The sequence below is a fragment of the Poecilia formosa genome, unplaced genomic scaffold, assembly GCF_000485575.1.
Source record: "Poecilia formosa unplaced genomic scaffold, Poecilia_formosa-5.1.2 Scaffold208, whole genome shotgun sequence".
NCBI lineage: Eukaryota > Metazoa > Chordata > Actinopteri > Cyprinodontiformes > Poeciliidae > Poecilia > Poecilia formosa.
In genome coordinates, this window is record NW_006800147.1 from 324896 (window position 1) to 342111 (window position 17216).

General features: G+C 39.3%; 1 protein-coding gene across 4 annotated transcripts in view; it reads left to right on the plus strand.

Moving 5' to 3' along the window:
- The window catches only part of zzz3 (zinc finger, ZZ-type containing 3), a 30314-nt gene that overhangs the window by 470 nt on the left and 12628 nt on the right, over positions 1 to 17216 (plus strand). Inside the window, exons 1-5 of one of the 4 annotated variants that reach the window (XM_016679328.1) lie at positions 281 to 359; positions 7450 to 9946; positions 15253 to 15391; positions 15713 to 15860; positions 15944 to 16056. In XM_016679328.1, coding sequence (XP_016534814.1) covers positions 353 to 359; positions 7450 to 9946; positions 15253 to 15391; positions 15713 to 15860; positions 15944 to 16056 — 2904 coding nt within the window. In that variant the 5' untranslated portion in view covers positions 281 to 352. Of the gene's footprint in view, positions 1 to 280; positions 360 to 393; positions 534 to 7449; positions 9947 to 15252; positions 15392 to 15712; positions 15861 to 15943; positions 16057 to 17216 lie in introns of those variants that run through there. The other 3 variants (XM_016679329.1, XM_016679330.1, XM_007567413.2) reach the window with 3 other exon arrangements.

Consider the following 17216-nt stretch of genomic DNA (forward strand, 5'->3'; position numbering starts at 1 on the left):
TAGATTAGCGACAACTAAAATAGACCCCCCCCATACTGAAACTATCTGGAGATAAAGCTAAGCTGACGTTAGCCAACTCGGCTAACTAGTCGATCATAACAGACAGATTCCAGTTTATTTATCCGCCGACTGACATGGAAAGGGTGTAACTTCATTCCTTATTTCTCTTGTGCATTTTATGTGTAATCGTCTGGGGATAAAATGTGTCGTTTTTAACTCGCACTGAGAGCTAATGGTAAGTAAGTTTGCTACGTTTAGCCCGCTAAGCGACATGCTATAGATTAAGTGTGCTCTCCCTGGAAGTTGGACGGCGCTAACGTTTCAGGGGGACCAGTCTTCTGGTTTGGCGTTAATGTCAGGTTGTATTTTTAATATTCCGACTTTAACCTGCTTGCAGACTTTCTGTTAACGGGTCACACGTGTTTTGCGCCAACGCCGTCTAGTTTTTCTGGTTTTAACTGCATCGTCACGTCTCCCAACTTTTATCGGCATCTGATTAACTGGGATGTTGGGGATTTGAGCGATTCTCATCGGTACGTATGGCAGCTCCATTTCGCGGATTTCTCGTTGCCAGCAGGCCTTTTGGGAAGTATTGGAAGTTCAGGTCAGCAACAGAGGCGAACACTAGCTAAAGCAATTTAAAGTCTACAAAACCAAGAGGGCTTTCCATCAGTTACTGTTCATAAAGCTGTGTTATTTCACTTAAATGAGAGCAGCGTCTATTTTTCCCAAAAAATATGCCACACTTTAAACTAAATTTGTCATACTGGTAATGCAATCAGATCAACACGTGTTACCACAACTGACAGCCAAACAAGCGCTTTATAGAGGAACAGGAAGTATGTTTATTACAACCGCACGTGTCCTAGGTAGGTAACAATTTCATTTCGCTTTGACACTTCAAATTTTAGTTTAAACTAACCTAATCTGGCGTGAAGTGGATCATTTACAGCTCAGTCGGTATGATTAGTTATACATTTGCATGTTGCGCTTATCCTGTAAGGCATTAATTATCATTTATTACCACAAAGAGCATTCAAAAACACTTTATTGTTCGCAAATGAAATTAAATATTGTTTTGTAGATCTTGATGGCTCTGTGTTGGACGGATCTCCCGTAGCAGTCTGTATTACAATAGATATGAAGAAGCCTCTGACTGAAGGCTCTGTTATAAAGCAGTTTCGTGAAGAGTATTTTTACGGTTGTTCAATTTTCTTGATTTTTCTGAAAAATCCTTCTTCAATTCTCCCAGTGTTCATTACCAGGTTGTTTAGCAGTTTCCTGGCTCTGATGCTGTTATGCTAACAGATAATGGTAATAAAGTTTGCTCCCTCCACAACAGGCTTGTAGACCAAATGCTGTAGCTAAACTAACCTAAACTTCTTCAAGAAGTAAAGTCTGCTTCGCCCTTTCTTGTAGACAGCTTCACTTTTGTCTCTCATCTAGTCCATTCTTAAGAAAGAACCATATTTACTTATAAAATAAAGGTTGCACCAGCAATTTGGGGAAGAACAATTACAATTTTGAGGTTGGAGAAAGTTTGTTTTATTATTCTTTATACCATTTAAGATCATTGTTATACAATTAGAGTAGAGGGAAATTCAAATAAATGTTAGTAAAAGCAAAACATGTGGAGTATAAATAGCACATGTTTTTTCTGCAACATGACTAATTTTTTACTTTGCTTCCTAATTATTGTCCTAATAGATTTTTTCTGTTGTAGGTTGTGAAAGACACACCAATAAGCATAATGTTATGGCCTCCTACTTAATATTGTGTTGCTCTTCCTTTTGTTGTCAAGTTGTGGATTCTACTAGAGCCCTGATGTTGTGCTCTGGTGTCTGTCATCAAAATGTTTGCAAAATATCCTTTTTGTCCTGTGAATTGTGAGGGGGAGCCTCCGTGGATTAGCCGCCTTTGTGCAGAACGTTCCACAGATGCTAGATTTAATTTGAGATCTGCCTGAATGCAGAGGCCTGGTCAACCCTTAATATTTGTTGTTGTTGTTGTTGTTCTCCTCAATCCAGTCCTGAGCTGTTTTTGCTTTGTGGCGGGGTGCAAACTTGGTTCAGGTTGCTTAAATCTTTAATTTACCTTTGGGATTAGTAAAGTATTTTTGAAGTGAATTGAATTATCCTGCTGAAAGACACTCCAACCATCAGGGAAAGCTATTATACTTGGCATTGAGCATGCTGTTGCAATGTCATCCTCAGAGGTCGGCATGTTCACCCTGATTGGTTTGCAGCAAACTGTGACGAATTCTTTTAGACTTATTTTAAATTAGAAACCCACTAATAGATGCCAAAGGGTACTTTCACACCAGCATTGTTTGGTTCACTTTAATTTAACTCTAGATTTTCTAGAAAGTCTGGTTCATTTGTGGAAGTGGGAATGCTAATCGAACTTTGATATGGACCAAAATGCATATGTGCTTTTCTAATACATATGTGAATGCCAAGTGGACCGGAGACCACTCCAAAAGGAGGAAGGGGACTATAGTGCAGGGCATTCTGGGTAAATGCAACCAAAACAAACACGCTAGTCTGGGAGAAGTAACTCGTGGTCTGTTACCAAAGAAAAAAAGAAATTCTACAACCACCAAAATCTGTTTGCATTTTGTGAAGGAAGTCGCCCTCATGTCTTCTTCAGAGGGTTTTGTGTTGTTTCTTTCAGTGGTTCTTGGTGCAGCGCCACCACAGGCGAGGAGGGGAACAGGTTTTTCAAACTGTTGAAGTCGTTTGCAGTGTAAAAATGTAACAAATGTTACAACATTGGTCCCAAATTAAATGAAGTCCACTCTACTATCAGGTGTGAAAACATCCTATATCACGTCCACCTGTCAGTAGTTATAAGACTACACATTACTGTTACAGTTTTGTACATTTTCTATGCAGTTCTGCAGCTCAGAATGTGTTTTTTTCAGCTTAAGATTGTTCTTCTAAAAAACCCATCAATCCCTAAAGTCTGCAGCAACACTGTGCAAGCCACTTGCTCTCCTGATTTTACGACTTTCCGGTCATTACACCTCTGTGAGGCATGCTTGACATTAGATTGCACAAAAACTCAGGTCAGGCAGCCAAATCCACAATGAAATGATAACTTTGCTTTTGTTTGCATCACGTTTCCCGCCGACAACTGGTTGCAGCATTGAACAAATGTATCAACAACAAAGTATTTATCAAGACATAGAAATGAGAGCAAATGCTCCATATAGTTACTCAATTAAACTGTAATGATTTTGATGAAGTGATTAGTTTTCTCCTTCTTTGGTGCTCGTCAAATGAAGTGACTTAATTGGTTTCGTGGTGTCGAGTCTAAGGGTGAACCTTCTGTCTGGCTTCCTTTATGCATGGACGAATCACATTAGCTTTGTCAGCTGGACTCTTTAGTGGAGTGTGAGTAATACGTGCATATGGTAATTCTGGGTCCAGGCCGCTTTTGTATTTACTTGTAGGAGTAATATTAAACGCATCTAGATCGTAGAGGGAAAAAGCTGCCTAAGGTAGAGACAGAAAGCGGTTTTAAATATATTAGTTTTGACAGAGCATGCCTTTCAGATTGATGGATTGAGATGTAATGCAAATGAGCACTGCAGCTGAACGGCCAGTTTATCAAATATGAGTTACTTCTCTGTGGACTGAAGGAATGCCTGTACCGTCTGTAGAAGGACGCCCAGTGAGATCATCTCTCTGTAAAAGTCACTTCAATACGACCTTTACAGAGTAAGGTTTTTTTTTTTCTTGTCCCCTTTTGTTAGATTTATTAGAGGGAGCCTGATCTGGAGCATATTTCATTCTGTGTCTTTGACTGTGAATCCTTGAGGAAAAACAGTTGGGTAAAGCAACAGAGTGGGGTTTTATATATATATATATATATATATATATATATATATATATATATATATATAAAACATCTCTCTAATTAATTACACATTTGCATGCACAAAGCTAACTTGATTACAGATTTCATCCTGCATAATAATGCAAGACTTTCTGTTTGTGTATGTATTGTACAGTTTGGCTTAGATGAGTACTTCAAAGCCTTTTAATTGTAAAGTCGGATATTTTGATCATTTCATCATGAAAGCTTCCATGTTGTGTCTCTGTGTTTCCCCCAATCTTCCTTTTGAGCTTTTAGTTTGATATTTTAACGCTAGACGCTGGCTCTCTCTTATTAAAAAAACACAAGAAGGAAATTCACAACTATTCTTAGACGCACTTACATGTTAATTTGTGTTCCTGTTCACATTATGAAGCAGTTTCTTGGCTTTCACACCCATATATTGTTCCCAGCAGGATATTATAGCAGGAATGGGAGTGACCATTCAAGGGCTCTGTTTTTACTTGAATTGTGTTGGAAAATTCATTGTCATGCTTTGTGTACATTGCTTTTTTTTATTTTTTTATTTTTGGGTACTCTAAAAGGTTATGTAAAGATTGAAGCTGTTTGGCTCCTCTGGCAGCAGAGATCAACAGCCTTATGGCCAACCAAAGTCTGCAGTGTTATCTCGTCTGAGTACGAAGGAATCATAGTTTGGCGTTCCTGACAGATATATCAGTCTACTTATAAACCAAGTCTATATTACACAAGATAAGCAGTAATCTCAGCAGGGTGTGTGGGAATGAATATATATATCTGCTACCATGTTTTTATCTCCCTGAAAGAAACAGGAGGTGACCAATGAAAGGAAGCTTTGAGGCGGGTTGGTTGCCAGGTATTAGTCTACTGAACTGGATGAAAATATTGCATATGACTGGGGCTGCACAATATTTGGAAAACAAGCAGTTTGTTCTGTAATAACTGTAGCTGTAATGACTTGTGATAAATAAAATAAGTAAACTGTATTAATGTATTATTATTTTTGGGTTTGTAGAGAATATAGAGCTCAGATAATGAGTAGTAAGTCTATTCAGCACCTGGAAACTGATTAAATTTAAGATTTCCAGCTCTACAACAAGATTTTATTAAACATATTTGGTTAAAACCTTCAGTATTCAGCATTGAAATAAGGTAGTTTTGTGCTGCATTTAACATCTAAGTGTCAATAATTAAATTTCAGGTGAAGAGAGTCTGAAAGCATGATACTAATTAGCAAATATTTATTGCATCAGTTATCAAGCTTTGCCAGAACCAGGTTTCTCTGCAGAACTTGAATTCAGACTAAAAGATCTGATCTTGGTCTCCCACCTTTTTTTAAATGTACAGTGGTGTAAAAAAAAAAAAAAAAAAATCCGCAAAAGAAAAAAAAAATTCTGCTCAAAAAGCACCTTAACACGGGTTTCTTCTGGAGACCCGTTTCATAAAGAAGTGTGATTTTTATCACCAAGCTCCGCACATGAACGGCATTTAATTATATTTTGAAATGAATTATTCATTCATGCTCCGATACAGCCAACAGTGGTGAAAATAGTTTAGGTAACAATCATGACAAAGCTTTAAGTGTTCAGGCATGGTTATTTGGAATTTATTATTCTTACAGCAAAATTTAAATTCTTTATCATAATAAAGGATGAGATAAATGCCTTTGACCACTTAGAGGTTTCTTACTTAATATGGCTGAGTCAAAGCAATGATTTTAGAGATAAGAAAATTACTAAAAATTAAAAATTTGTTTTTATGTACTTATATTTTGTACATTTAGGATTTAATCATTGTATAATATTACTGTACATGTTAAGACAACTCCCTAGGTTTCAGTTTTTATGCTTATTTAATTCTAGGGTCATTGTATAATTATCCTTTTGAGGAAAAGGTGGGAATTTTATTTTATTTTTTGAGAGCCACATTATGAATTTTACTTCTGAATTCTAAAAAGGATTTTTATTGGCTTGGTTTGGAAAATATAGTTTCCCACCATTGGGAAAATAGAAGGCAAACTGCCAATGTCAGTACGTGTTGTCAAATTGTCAAATGTTTGATTCTGCCCAAGTGTGGTTTTAAATTTCACTAAAGCTTCACTAATCCTGACAGTTGTACGTGTATCTTGTAATTAGCTAGGCGCTGTAATTAAAGAGCTAGTATTTTTCTAAGTTTTGGATGTCATTTGCACATTACTAACACATATTTTCCACACATTTTCCTGTTTTAATACCTTTTGGGGCTATGCTTAATTTATAAAGGTTTGTTGAATAAAACTTCAATAAAAGTTTTACTCAACATGCATCAAAGCAGTAGTCCACTGACAATTGCAGGACGCCAACAAGGACTGCAATTGTTGTGGATATCAAAGCAGGCGAGACATTTGTTGTTTTTATAATGGCTGTTTGTAACAATTTGAGTGTAATGTTATAAGCAGAATCACATCATTATCATCTGACATCCTCCTTTTTAGGAGTGACAGGTGTATTAGTTTCATTAGTAACAATAATGAGTGGGAAACATTTGTCCTTGGCTGTCCCTGGTTAGCTCAGTTGGTAGAGCATGAAATTCTTCATTATTAGGGTCGTGGATAAGGGCCCATGTTGGGCCCCAATTTATTGGGAATTGGATTGGTGACAAAATGTAACAACGAAATTACATTTTTGTTCAGGATTTTTCTCTTCCTATAGGAAGAGTTTATTAGTGCATCTTCTACTTCTTCATCAAACAAACCCAAAATTCCCAACATTTAGATAGTTACAATGTTATTTATAGAGATCTACTTAAATTGGTGTGCTTAAATCTCAACCAATCCAGTTTTCTGACCTGCATCAATTTGTTCACTCAAACTACACTGGACTTTCCATGAATGTCTCGAAATTTTCGAGACATTCTCCTAGATAGGAGTTTATCCCATCTAGGCTCCATTACTTTTTATACCAATGCCTCTATTGTTCTGTCTACATTTTGATGAGTTCCAAGTTTTTCCTGGAACTCATCAGGTCGCTGTCCTGGACAAAACACATACTGCAACTAAAAACATTTATTGTTCTACAGTAGCAGCTCACTAATTTTTTTCTTTGTAAAGCTTTTTGTATAGCACTAGTGGCCTTTATTCAACAGTAGCTTGACAGAAAGGACGACAGAGACAGAATGGGAAGACATGAGGCATATGGCCTGAATATGGTGCACTTGTTCTACCACTGCCAGACTTGGCATTTTCACACTTTGTAATTTCTGTCACTTTGTAAATATTTCTTTTTCTACATGGTGCATAGAATGTGCTTAATTAAGCAAAATAAAAGTGCGCAAGAATTCTTAACTACTTATGCACCTGTTTTCTTAAGATATTATTGTTAGTGGACTCTCTCAATACTGCTTGGCAACTCAAGAACTACTTGTATTAAAACAGAAGCAGATTGTAAAGCTCACATTTGAGGCTTAAAATAAACACTCTACTAGGCAAAGCTGCACAATTACAACATATATAGTGCTTTGTGAGACAGACTTTACAGAGACAAGAAAGGTTGCAGTGTTTTATTACCAGTACCTCTTACTTATGACTATAATGCATTGGTTTGTGTCTTTCAGATGCCCACATTCTGCTGCAGAGGAGAGTGCACCAGGATGAGGAGACTGTAGGCACCCGCCGTAGTATGGCCGCGTCCCGTTCTTCGCGTGTCACAAGGTCATCAGTGGGGCTCAATGGATTGGATGAGAAGTTTTGTGGTCGAACCCTCAGAAACCGCAGCATCGCCCAGCCAGAGGAGACCTCAGTATCTCCCCAACCTAGGGCACGCTCCCCCAAAAAGAAGCAGGAGTCCAAGCAGGATACCAATAAGGACAACAGGCAGGAGTCCAAGCATGATGCCAGAAAAGAGTCAAAGCATGATACCAGTAAGGACTCCAAACAAGAGTCAAAGCAGGATTCCAGTAAAGACTCCAAACAAGAGTCAAGTCAGCATGCCAATAAGGTTTCCAAGCAAGAGTCAAAGCCTGATACCAGTAAGGTCTCAAAGCAAGAGACCAAGCAAGATACTAGTAAGAACTCCAAGCAAGAGTCAAAGCAGGACAATAGGAAGGACTCCAAGCAAGAATCAAAGCAGAATACAAGTAAGGACTCAACACAAGAGACAAAGCAGAATAATAGTAAAGAGTCCAAGAAGGATACAAATAAGGATTCTACACAAGAATCAAAACAGAATAATAGCAAGGACTCTAAGCAAGACTCCAAGCAGGATACAAGTAAGAACTCCATTAAAGAGTCGAAGCAGGACGCCATCAAGGAGTCGGAGCAGGACGCCGTCAAGGAGTCGGGGCAGGACGCCGTCAAGGAGTCGAGGCAGGACGCCGTCAAGAAGTCGAGGCAGGACGCCGTCAAGGAGTCGAGGCAGGACACCATCAAGGAATCGGAGCAGGACGCCATCAAGGAGTCGGAGCAGGACGCCATCAAGGAGTCGAGGCAGGACACCGTCAAGGAGTCGAGGCAGGACACCGTCAAGGAGTCGAGGCAGGACACCGTCAAGGAGTCGAGGCAGGACGCCGTCAAGGAGTCGAGGCAGGACGCCGTCAAGGAGTCGAGGCAGGAGTCGAATGACAATAAACAAGACAACAAGCAGGACACTGGTGAGGAACTTGATCAAGACTTTGAGCCGGAGTCAAAGCATGCTGCTAAACATGACACAAAACCACAGGAAACCTCCTTGCAAGATAGTCAGCAACTGGACATGTTGCAGAGAAACATAGCTGACTCCAGTATTCCTGCAGGTGATGAGGATCATTCGACCGTCTCTAGGAAGCGGGGCATGTCACGTTTGGAAAAAGACCTTAACCAAGAGAAGTCCGAGAACTGTGACACAGGGAAAGAGTGGCGGAATACCTCGCCTCCAATCAAAAGGGCCAAGCAGTGCTCTCTCGCTGGAGAGTTTCTGGGACATGAAGAGGACCAAGGGTTTCTGAATCCCCAAAGTCAAGTTTCTGTCTCAGAGCCTTGCAAGGACTTAATTTGTGAAGACTTACCCAGCCACAACTCTTGTAATGCACCACCTGCCTCCTCTATCCTCAGTGAGCAGGAAGGTGAGGTAATTGGGCGACAGGTGAAAGAAGATCATTGCATGGATTGTGATGGGCCAGTTTTGCCACAAAATTCCCATAAGGCCTCTAATGGACTCAGAGAAACTGATGCAGAGGAAACTAGCACAGTCACTGAACATCCCAGTGCAACCCCCACCTCTGCCACCAGCTTCCCTTCTCTGCTAAATGGCAGTCAAATGGAGGCTCCCTCATCCCCTGACTCCTCTGTGCCTTTTAAAAACTCTGTACCTGGGCAAATGGAGGTCCTTGGCTCAGGAGAATCACCAGCCTCATCTGCACTAACATTTATGGGTGCTGTAGAAGATCCTGTTCCTGAGTTGATAGTGGCCAAAGAGCAGGAGGTGGAGGAGGTGGAAGTCGATGTGGTGGGTGACCCCTTGGGTCTGGCTTACGAGGAGCAGGTGACTGTGAGCGAGGGCGATACAAACGGCCGGTCACCATCACCAGTACAGGAACCTGCTGCCTCCACTTCGTCCTCTACTGCGAACGTAAACTGTAGTTCAGTCAACAACAGCAACTCAGGAGAAACTACGCCCACACCCACAACACCCCAATCCCCCACAGAGCCAGAGTGCAACCCTTCAATGTCCAGCACGACCCCTTCTTTCACAGAGCTCAACGAACACAGATATACCCTGCGGACTTCACCCAGGAGAGTTGTGTCTGGTGGGAAAGCATCTCCCGCCAAACCCAGCTCTCCTGTGACAGACAATGGTCCCTTTAGGGAAGAAGGGGAGGTGGAGGACGACTGTCCAATGTTAGAGGAACCTTCTTGCTCAGACTCAGTTGGCCTCTCCAGTGAGGAGCCAAGTTCTGTGAATCCTAGTTGTAGAGCAGGTGAGAAGGACAGTGACTTTATGGAGGACAAGGAGACAGAAAATGGCAAGGAGCTAACACATAGCGAGACCGTTGAAGAGGAGGAGGAGGAGGAAGAGGAGGAGCCAGACGTGTATTACTTTGAGTCAGACCACCTGGCTCTTAAACACAACAAAGAGTATGTGAGGGATATTGGATCATAGTACCTTAGCTCTTGTTTGACCTTATTACATAAAGCAAAAACAGTCATGTTTAGATGTTACATGTGGTAAATATGCATAAAATACAGTGTGTGGTTTTAGTTTAATGTGTAGTTAATAGAACTGAAAATCACTCAATTGTTGAATATTGCGATCAGTTACAACTTCCCTACATTTTCCTCACTCCTTTTGTTTTTTTACTGAGCTTTAAAATCTTGTCCATTAAGCCGAGATTATAAATAGTAAAATCTGTCACTTGTGGACGTAAAGCTTGGCACACAGATCAATATTACAGTAATTCCTTTTACTTTGGATTGAAGATGCCAAATCGCCCAATATGTTGCTGCAGCAAAGTTGCATCAGGCAAAGCCAACAGACACATCAGTCCATTAGTGAATGAACACAGTTATGGCTGTTCGTGTGCTTATTATTATTATTATTATTATTATTATTACAGGAGGAGAAGAAAAGAGTAATAGCTCTACTCGATGCTGGGCAAAAGGGGGAAAAACAGATGCCAGTCAATCTACACTATTTTCCTCCAACACCATATTTTATTTTTATGGATCAGTGAAAGATCAAATAACTTTGCAGCTATATTAATGCAAAGCAAGGTGGCACCGTTGATAGTAAGTAAATTAAAGCATGTTAATGCAGTTTAGAGGTCAGTGTAGTGTAGTGATGTCAGAATGCGACTGGGTCACCCAGTGACGGGGGTGTTGGTTCCAGGTTCAAACTTGGCTCTTTGTTCACACTTTCACTCTTCTTTTCCCAAAACACTTCTCTTTATTGAAGTTATTTGAATAGAAAAACAAGAGAAACTTAAAAGCAACAGAACAGTCTTCATGAGAGGACATCATACATCTCCAGAACACTTTGTAGATTATTTATACATCTGCACCAAGATATTCTATAAAATATTCCCAATTTGAATAAAAAAAAAGTTCAGATTTCACCTTTAAAAATTATTTTCTCTTTCTCAATTTTATGTCCTTCATTAATGCAGAGTGAGCACAGGTTTCCTATGCAGTAGTGGCATCAAAGTCACAAAACAGACCTTACAGTCTGGAGTGTGGAGAGTCGTGTAGTGTCTCCAAATAAAGCCCAGATTGGATCTGATAACACAAGATGGATCAACAGAAAAAACATCTTTAACAGCTCCAGTTTGGATAAATACAATCTTTAAAAAAATACTAAACTGCAGATTCATACAGAAGTAGAATGAATATATTTTGGGGATTTCAGCCATTGGTTGTCTGTTCACTCCTAGATCTTCTGCTTGGCCCTTTTTAGATTGTCTAATGTAGCTGTTGAGTCCTCCAAGTTATGGAGTTCAGTCTTTTAAATGTCTTTAAAACATTTAAAAGATATAGAGCTGGGGGACTGATTAGGGAAGAATTTAAACATTTAAATAGTTGTCTGAAGAAATCTTTACTTTCCAAAGTAAATTTGGTTTGGAATTGCAAAAACGCGGGAAAAACATTCTCATTAAATAAATCTTCTACGCATCAAATTAATTTATTATCCCACTGGTAAAATGTGGTCTTAAATTTTGTTGCTTTTCTTCAGCATCTTGGTGATTTTAAAATCTATTTCAGGTGTGTTTATCAAAACCAGAATCAATTAATATATACTACTGACTATGAATGCATCACAATAGAAATACGGTAACCAGCTTTACAGTCGTAATACTGAACGCCTAAATTCAAGGTACTGAAGTATAGCGAAGTCTTGTTTTGAGGTCATTATTCATAACGCGTCCAAAAGTTTTCCCCAATACGGAGTTTTCTCTGGTGGCGTGAAAAGGCGTTTCAGATCATCAAACTAATTTTGACACCAGATAAAAAATAATTGAGTAAATACAAAAAGCAGTTTTCAAATGATGAGCTCATTAAAAATGCTGCCGAAATCTACCTGGCACTATAGGAGTCTATCCTCGTAGATAGTTTGGTTGTTCTTCCCAAACTTGGCCTCCATAGTTAGCGAATGCTGGCAATGATCACTGATTAATTTCATCCCAGTCTTCAGAAACGTGTCAATTCAGCCACGTTGGAGGTGTTGAGTATCTGAAATCAAGACTTTAGCTAAACCGCCCCCAAAATTTTAATTTTTTTTAGTTATTCACAAGGCCTTGCTACTGTTCTTTGGATCGTTGTCCTGTACTGATGGCTGGACGCTCTGCAGGATTTTCAGTCCCAACCCCATCATTTATAACAAGTCGTCCAGCCCCAGACCTTCACATTAGCACCACCATTAATGACCGTCAGTATGATGGTCTGCTTCAAATTTCTGGTCAAATGTAACCAGATGCTCACATTCCAAATAATGTTCGCTTTAGTCTTGATGATCTTGCTGGTCATCATCCTCCAGGAGGTTTTAGCCACACGGAGCTCATTTTTCCCGCTCTTTCTTTCTGATTCTTGAATCGTTAGCTGAACTGAGGCAGAGATTTAGATGTTACTCTGAGTTGTTTTGTGAACTCCTGACTGAAACATCGACTTCATCTTGGAGTAATTTTGGTTGGTCGGCGTCTCCTGGGAAGCTTCACCCCCGCTGCGTGTTTTCTCCAGTTGGGTATTTTTTACTGCTGGCTTTCCAGAGTGTTAGGAATGTCTTTGTAACCCTTTCCAAACCAAACTGACAGATGTTGACTTTTCTTACTGTTTTTTTGGATGATGTGTTGCTTTATGAAGTCTTTCAGCCACCAATGATATTCTTTTTAAGTTATTATATCTGCAGGTCGGGTAATAACTAGGGCCGGGGTTTGCTGCAGTTAATTCATGATTTAACAAGGGAGAGAATTACTTCTTCCCTCAAGGCCAGGTTGTTATGGATAGCTTTTTTCATTGATAAGTGAAATCATCGTTAGAAAACAGCTTTTTGGATTTATTAGGGTTATCTTCATCCAATATTAACATTTGTTTGATGATGTGAAACATGTAAATGTGACAAAAAAACTAAAACAAGAAATATGTAAGAGAAAATATTAGACTTTCAAATCCTTCTTCAGTTCTGCTCTCTAAATCTGACATCTTTCCAGATAATATTTGACTTAAGGAAACAAAACCAAGTTTGATACTTAAAGGGGAAAAATAGATTAAACAGACAGATTTGCAGTTTTAGTATGCCAATAACTTCACAGTGCCATCATGTCACATAATTCAGTGTTTATAGTTATTTTGTAAATAACTGCTTGTGAGATGTGAACTTTCATTTTTAGCCTGACGTTTGTTTTTAACGTTCAAACCTTTTATTTTCATTCGCTTGATTGTGCAAATTGAATAACAAGGCCTCAGAAAATTGCATTTTAAATTGACTTTGTTGATTGTTTCTGTTATCTTACCTCTCAGGAAGCAGAGTTTAATATTTTGGGATGCATTTGTCGGTATTGCTGACAGTTTTTTATTAGTTGTCATACAGGGTGAGATGTTTACGCTGCCGTTCAGGCCCCACATTTTCATGGCTAACTGCTCTGATTTATGAGGTCCGTTTTGTCGTCTACACTAGTAAATGTTGGAGATTTTTAAAGCAGTTACGGGATTTCAGTGCTCTCATATTGCTTGGTAATTTGATCACGCTTTAGTGTCGTGGTGATGTTTGCCTTTGCTGAGCGAGGAGGATTTTTAAAGCTCGGATCGATGCGGCCTGGAGTCACTTTTGTGCAGGCATGATGTGGCATTTTCAGAGCTGCTGATTAAACAGAAATATCACAGATTGTAATTTGTTCACTGACAGAACATCCCATATTTATATCCACTTTGCCATCATTTGCTGTCTTCAAATCGGTGATTAAACATTAAAATGGAAACATTCACGTCCAGGCCTGTTTTTCATCATGTGGCCTTGTTTGTTGTCAGACCACAGACCCAGTAGGTGGCAATAAAACACCAGACTTATCCCTGGACGTTTGGACGGACTCCAGAGAGCTGGAAAGCACAGCCAAGTCCTCCTGCTTTTCCCAAAACAGCTTAACACACTGCAGAAACACAACATCTTATCTAGTATTTTTGGTCTACTTTCTACTGCAAATATCTAAGTATTCTTGAAATAAGACAAAACTAAATCACAAGTAACTTTCCAGTAAGAAATAAGAGCTTATTTTAAGTCAGTAATTCCTTAAAATTGACCAAAAAAGTACTAGTTTCACTGGCAGATCATTTCACTTATAACTTTTTATCAGTTTTGGGGACATATCTACTGAAAATAAGCTCCTGTATCTTTCTGAAAAGCTACTTGTAAGCTAGTTTTGTCTCATTTCATGTGTACTATGATATCTGCATTAGAAACTAGACTAAAAATACCTTTTAAGATTTTGTGTTTTTGTCCAGTGTCTAAGCATGAATAATTCACTGAGTGGAAATTAAAAATGTACGTAATTATGAAGCATATCTGAAGAAATACTTGGTAAGATGTTGTACTTAGGCAGTGCAGAGATATCATGCACTCAGCAAAACAAGTTTGCATTCTTCCTGTTGTTTACTTTTATTCAGAATTACTCTCCAGTAGCCACTCTTCTCTCTCCTTCTACCAAAAACTGGATGATGAACATCTTCAGTCTGGTGTTTTGGTCTCAACAAGGATAATTCATTTTATTTGTTGTTTATTTTAAATATTTAAAATGTCTTCCAGTTCCAGTGTTAAATGTTTGTTATAATTTAAAGTTTATTGACCTTTGATTGTGTGTTCTTGCATTGTTATGCCATTATTACCATTACTTGAAAATAGTCTCAGAACAACAATGTTATCGTTTATTGAGATAAGGTTTATCATCCAGTAACATTTGCTGTCATGACAGGCCTTCTCTCCAGCACATGAAGGTTGCTGTACTTTAAGCCTGCTTGCTCCTTTTGCACTGATTGGTTGTGTTCAGTGAGGTTGATGCCCTCTGGCCATTTGATCTCCTACATTAGCTTATAGCTTCGTACAGTAGGAAGCCTTTGGATCGGCGCCAGGCTCAGTCTGTGATGCTTCGGTTTGCAGTGGTTCAGTTACTCCAGAGGCTGTGAGGAGAAAGGTCAAACATGCAGTTCTGACGGCAAGAGCGACTGTGCAATTGTTGAAGTTTTTGAACTTTAATTTGTACGCAGTTTACAGAAGCAGCATCTAGACAGAGAATTTAACATTGACATCCCATATATTCCTTGTAGATAAGTGGAAAATGGCTGCATTTGAAACATCTTCAAGGTTCTGTGTTGATGCACTGCTGCGTTGCAGACCTCCGGTTAAATAATGTAATCAGTCCTGACATTCCTCTCCGGTCTAACCTTGTTTCCCTCTCCTCCAGTTATCAGAGGCTGCTACAGACCATCGTAGTCCTGGAGGCGCAGCGAGCTCAGGCCATTCTGGACCTGGAGACGTTGGCACGTCAGCAGAGGGAGGCTCTGTCTGAACCCATCAGCTTTGTGGAGCAGCTGCAGAAACAGGTGAACAAAACACAGAGCCCTCTGCCGCACTGATGCACCAGGAACCACAAATATGTTGCCCAGTAAATATGTTCTGCGTAGAACATATTTACAGACAAATGTGTTTTTTTTATCTTAAATATGAAATGTATATATTTTATGTCCAGTTTTGTCTTAATTTCTCGTCTGAAACTGTTTCTGAGTCTCTCTACTTCGGTTAACGATTAATCGATTACTGAATTAGTTGACAATTATTTAAATTTATCGTCGTTAATCTGATTAGTCTCTTCAGCCCTACTTTAATTGTTTAATTTAATTTGTGGTTTTCTGTCTGACTCTCAGGCGAATCTGGGTCTGCCATGTCCCCAGCGGGTCGTCCAGCTCCCGGACATCGCCTGGGAACAGTACACCTCCGGTCTGGGGGAGTTCGAGAGAGAGTTCTGCGACAAGAAACGGAAAACCCGGCAGCTGAAGTTAATCTTTGATAAAGGCAAGTCTGAAGTTAGAATTTGTTTATCTAATTTTCATATATGTAGACATGGACGTCGATTTGATTCTTTTTGTTTGCTACAGGTTTGCCTCTTAGACCAAAAAGTCCTGTTGAACCCAAGAAGGAAGGTGAATCGTCAGCCGTGTACTCCTCTCTTCCCACCAGCGACGCCCCTGAGAACGGCAGGCAAACACAGGTACAGATTCCCACAGTCTGGGAAACACGGAGGCTGATGTCAGAGATATCAGCCTCGGTGTTTCCTACCTTGTTTACTACCTTCTGTCCGGATAAGTACGGAAAAACAAAATAAGAGAACAGCAAAATATTGAGATTTTATTCCCAACTCTGTCGTCTCAGTGGAGCTTCTCTGCTTCTGTTCTTCCTCCTTCTTGTCTTTTCTTTCTTCTGTTTTTATCTTTTTCTTTCTGTCCTTGTCCTCCATCACTTTTTTGTTCTTCCTTTCCTTGTTTACCACCTTTCTTTCTTTCTTCCTTGTACATTTTGTTTTTCTGCTCTTTCTTTCATTCTTTTTGTCCTTTAATCGCTTTTCTTTTTCTTTCTTTTCATTGGTTCTTTCGTCTTTTCTTTCATTCTTCCTTTTCTCCTTTACCTTTCTTTTTGCTTTGATCATTTCTTTCTTTCAGTCTTTCTCTCCTTTGTTCTTTCTTTTTATAACCTTTTCTTTCTTTGAACTTTCTTTCATTTGTTATTTCTTTTGTCCTTTCTTGTCTTTCATCCTTTTCTATTTTCTCATCCTGTCTTACTTTGAATTTTTCTTTCTCTCTTCTTTTCTTTCTTCCTCTCTTTCTTTCTTTCCTTCTCTCTTTCTTGTATCATTCCTTACTCATGTTTTTCCCTTTTGGATTATTTGTGTCTGTCATTATTTCTTCCTTTCTTTTTTATATTCTTGTTTCCTTCCTTTCTTTCCTTCTTTACTTCCATTCCTTTCTTTCTTGTAATCTCTCTGTTTCTCATTTAACACGCTGCTTGGGTCTTTTTTCCTTCATAGTGTCCTTCCTTCCTTCCCTCTCTCCTACTTTCCCTCATTTATCCTTCCACGTTTTGCATTTAAACCCTGAACACTGTAAAACCGTCTGGTCATAAAATCTCAGTAGTTTATATTTTAAAATAAACACAAATCACTGTAAGCTCTGAGACTCTGAATGAATCAGGAATATTCACAGATCATATGAGGGATTCATTAATGGAGTTGTTAATGTCGAACTCCTCCATCCGCTGCTGTATGCTCATCATTAGCACAGACGCAGCGGCAGCAGTTCCTGACTCTGGCTGATGAGTCACTCGTCTCCCACTTGTTGTCTCACAGATCAGCTGGTTTTCACCTTTTTGCACCTC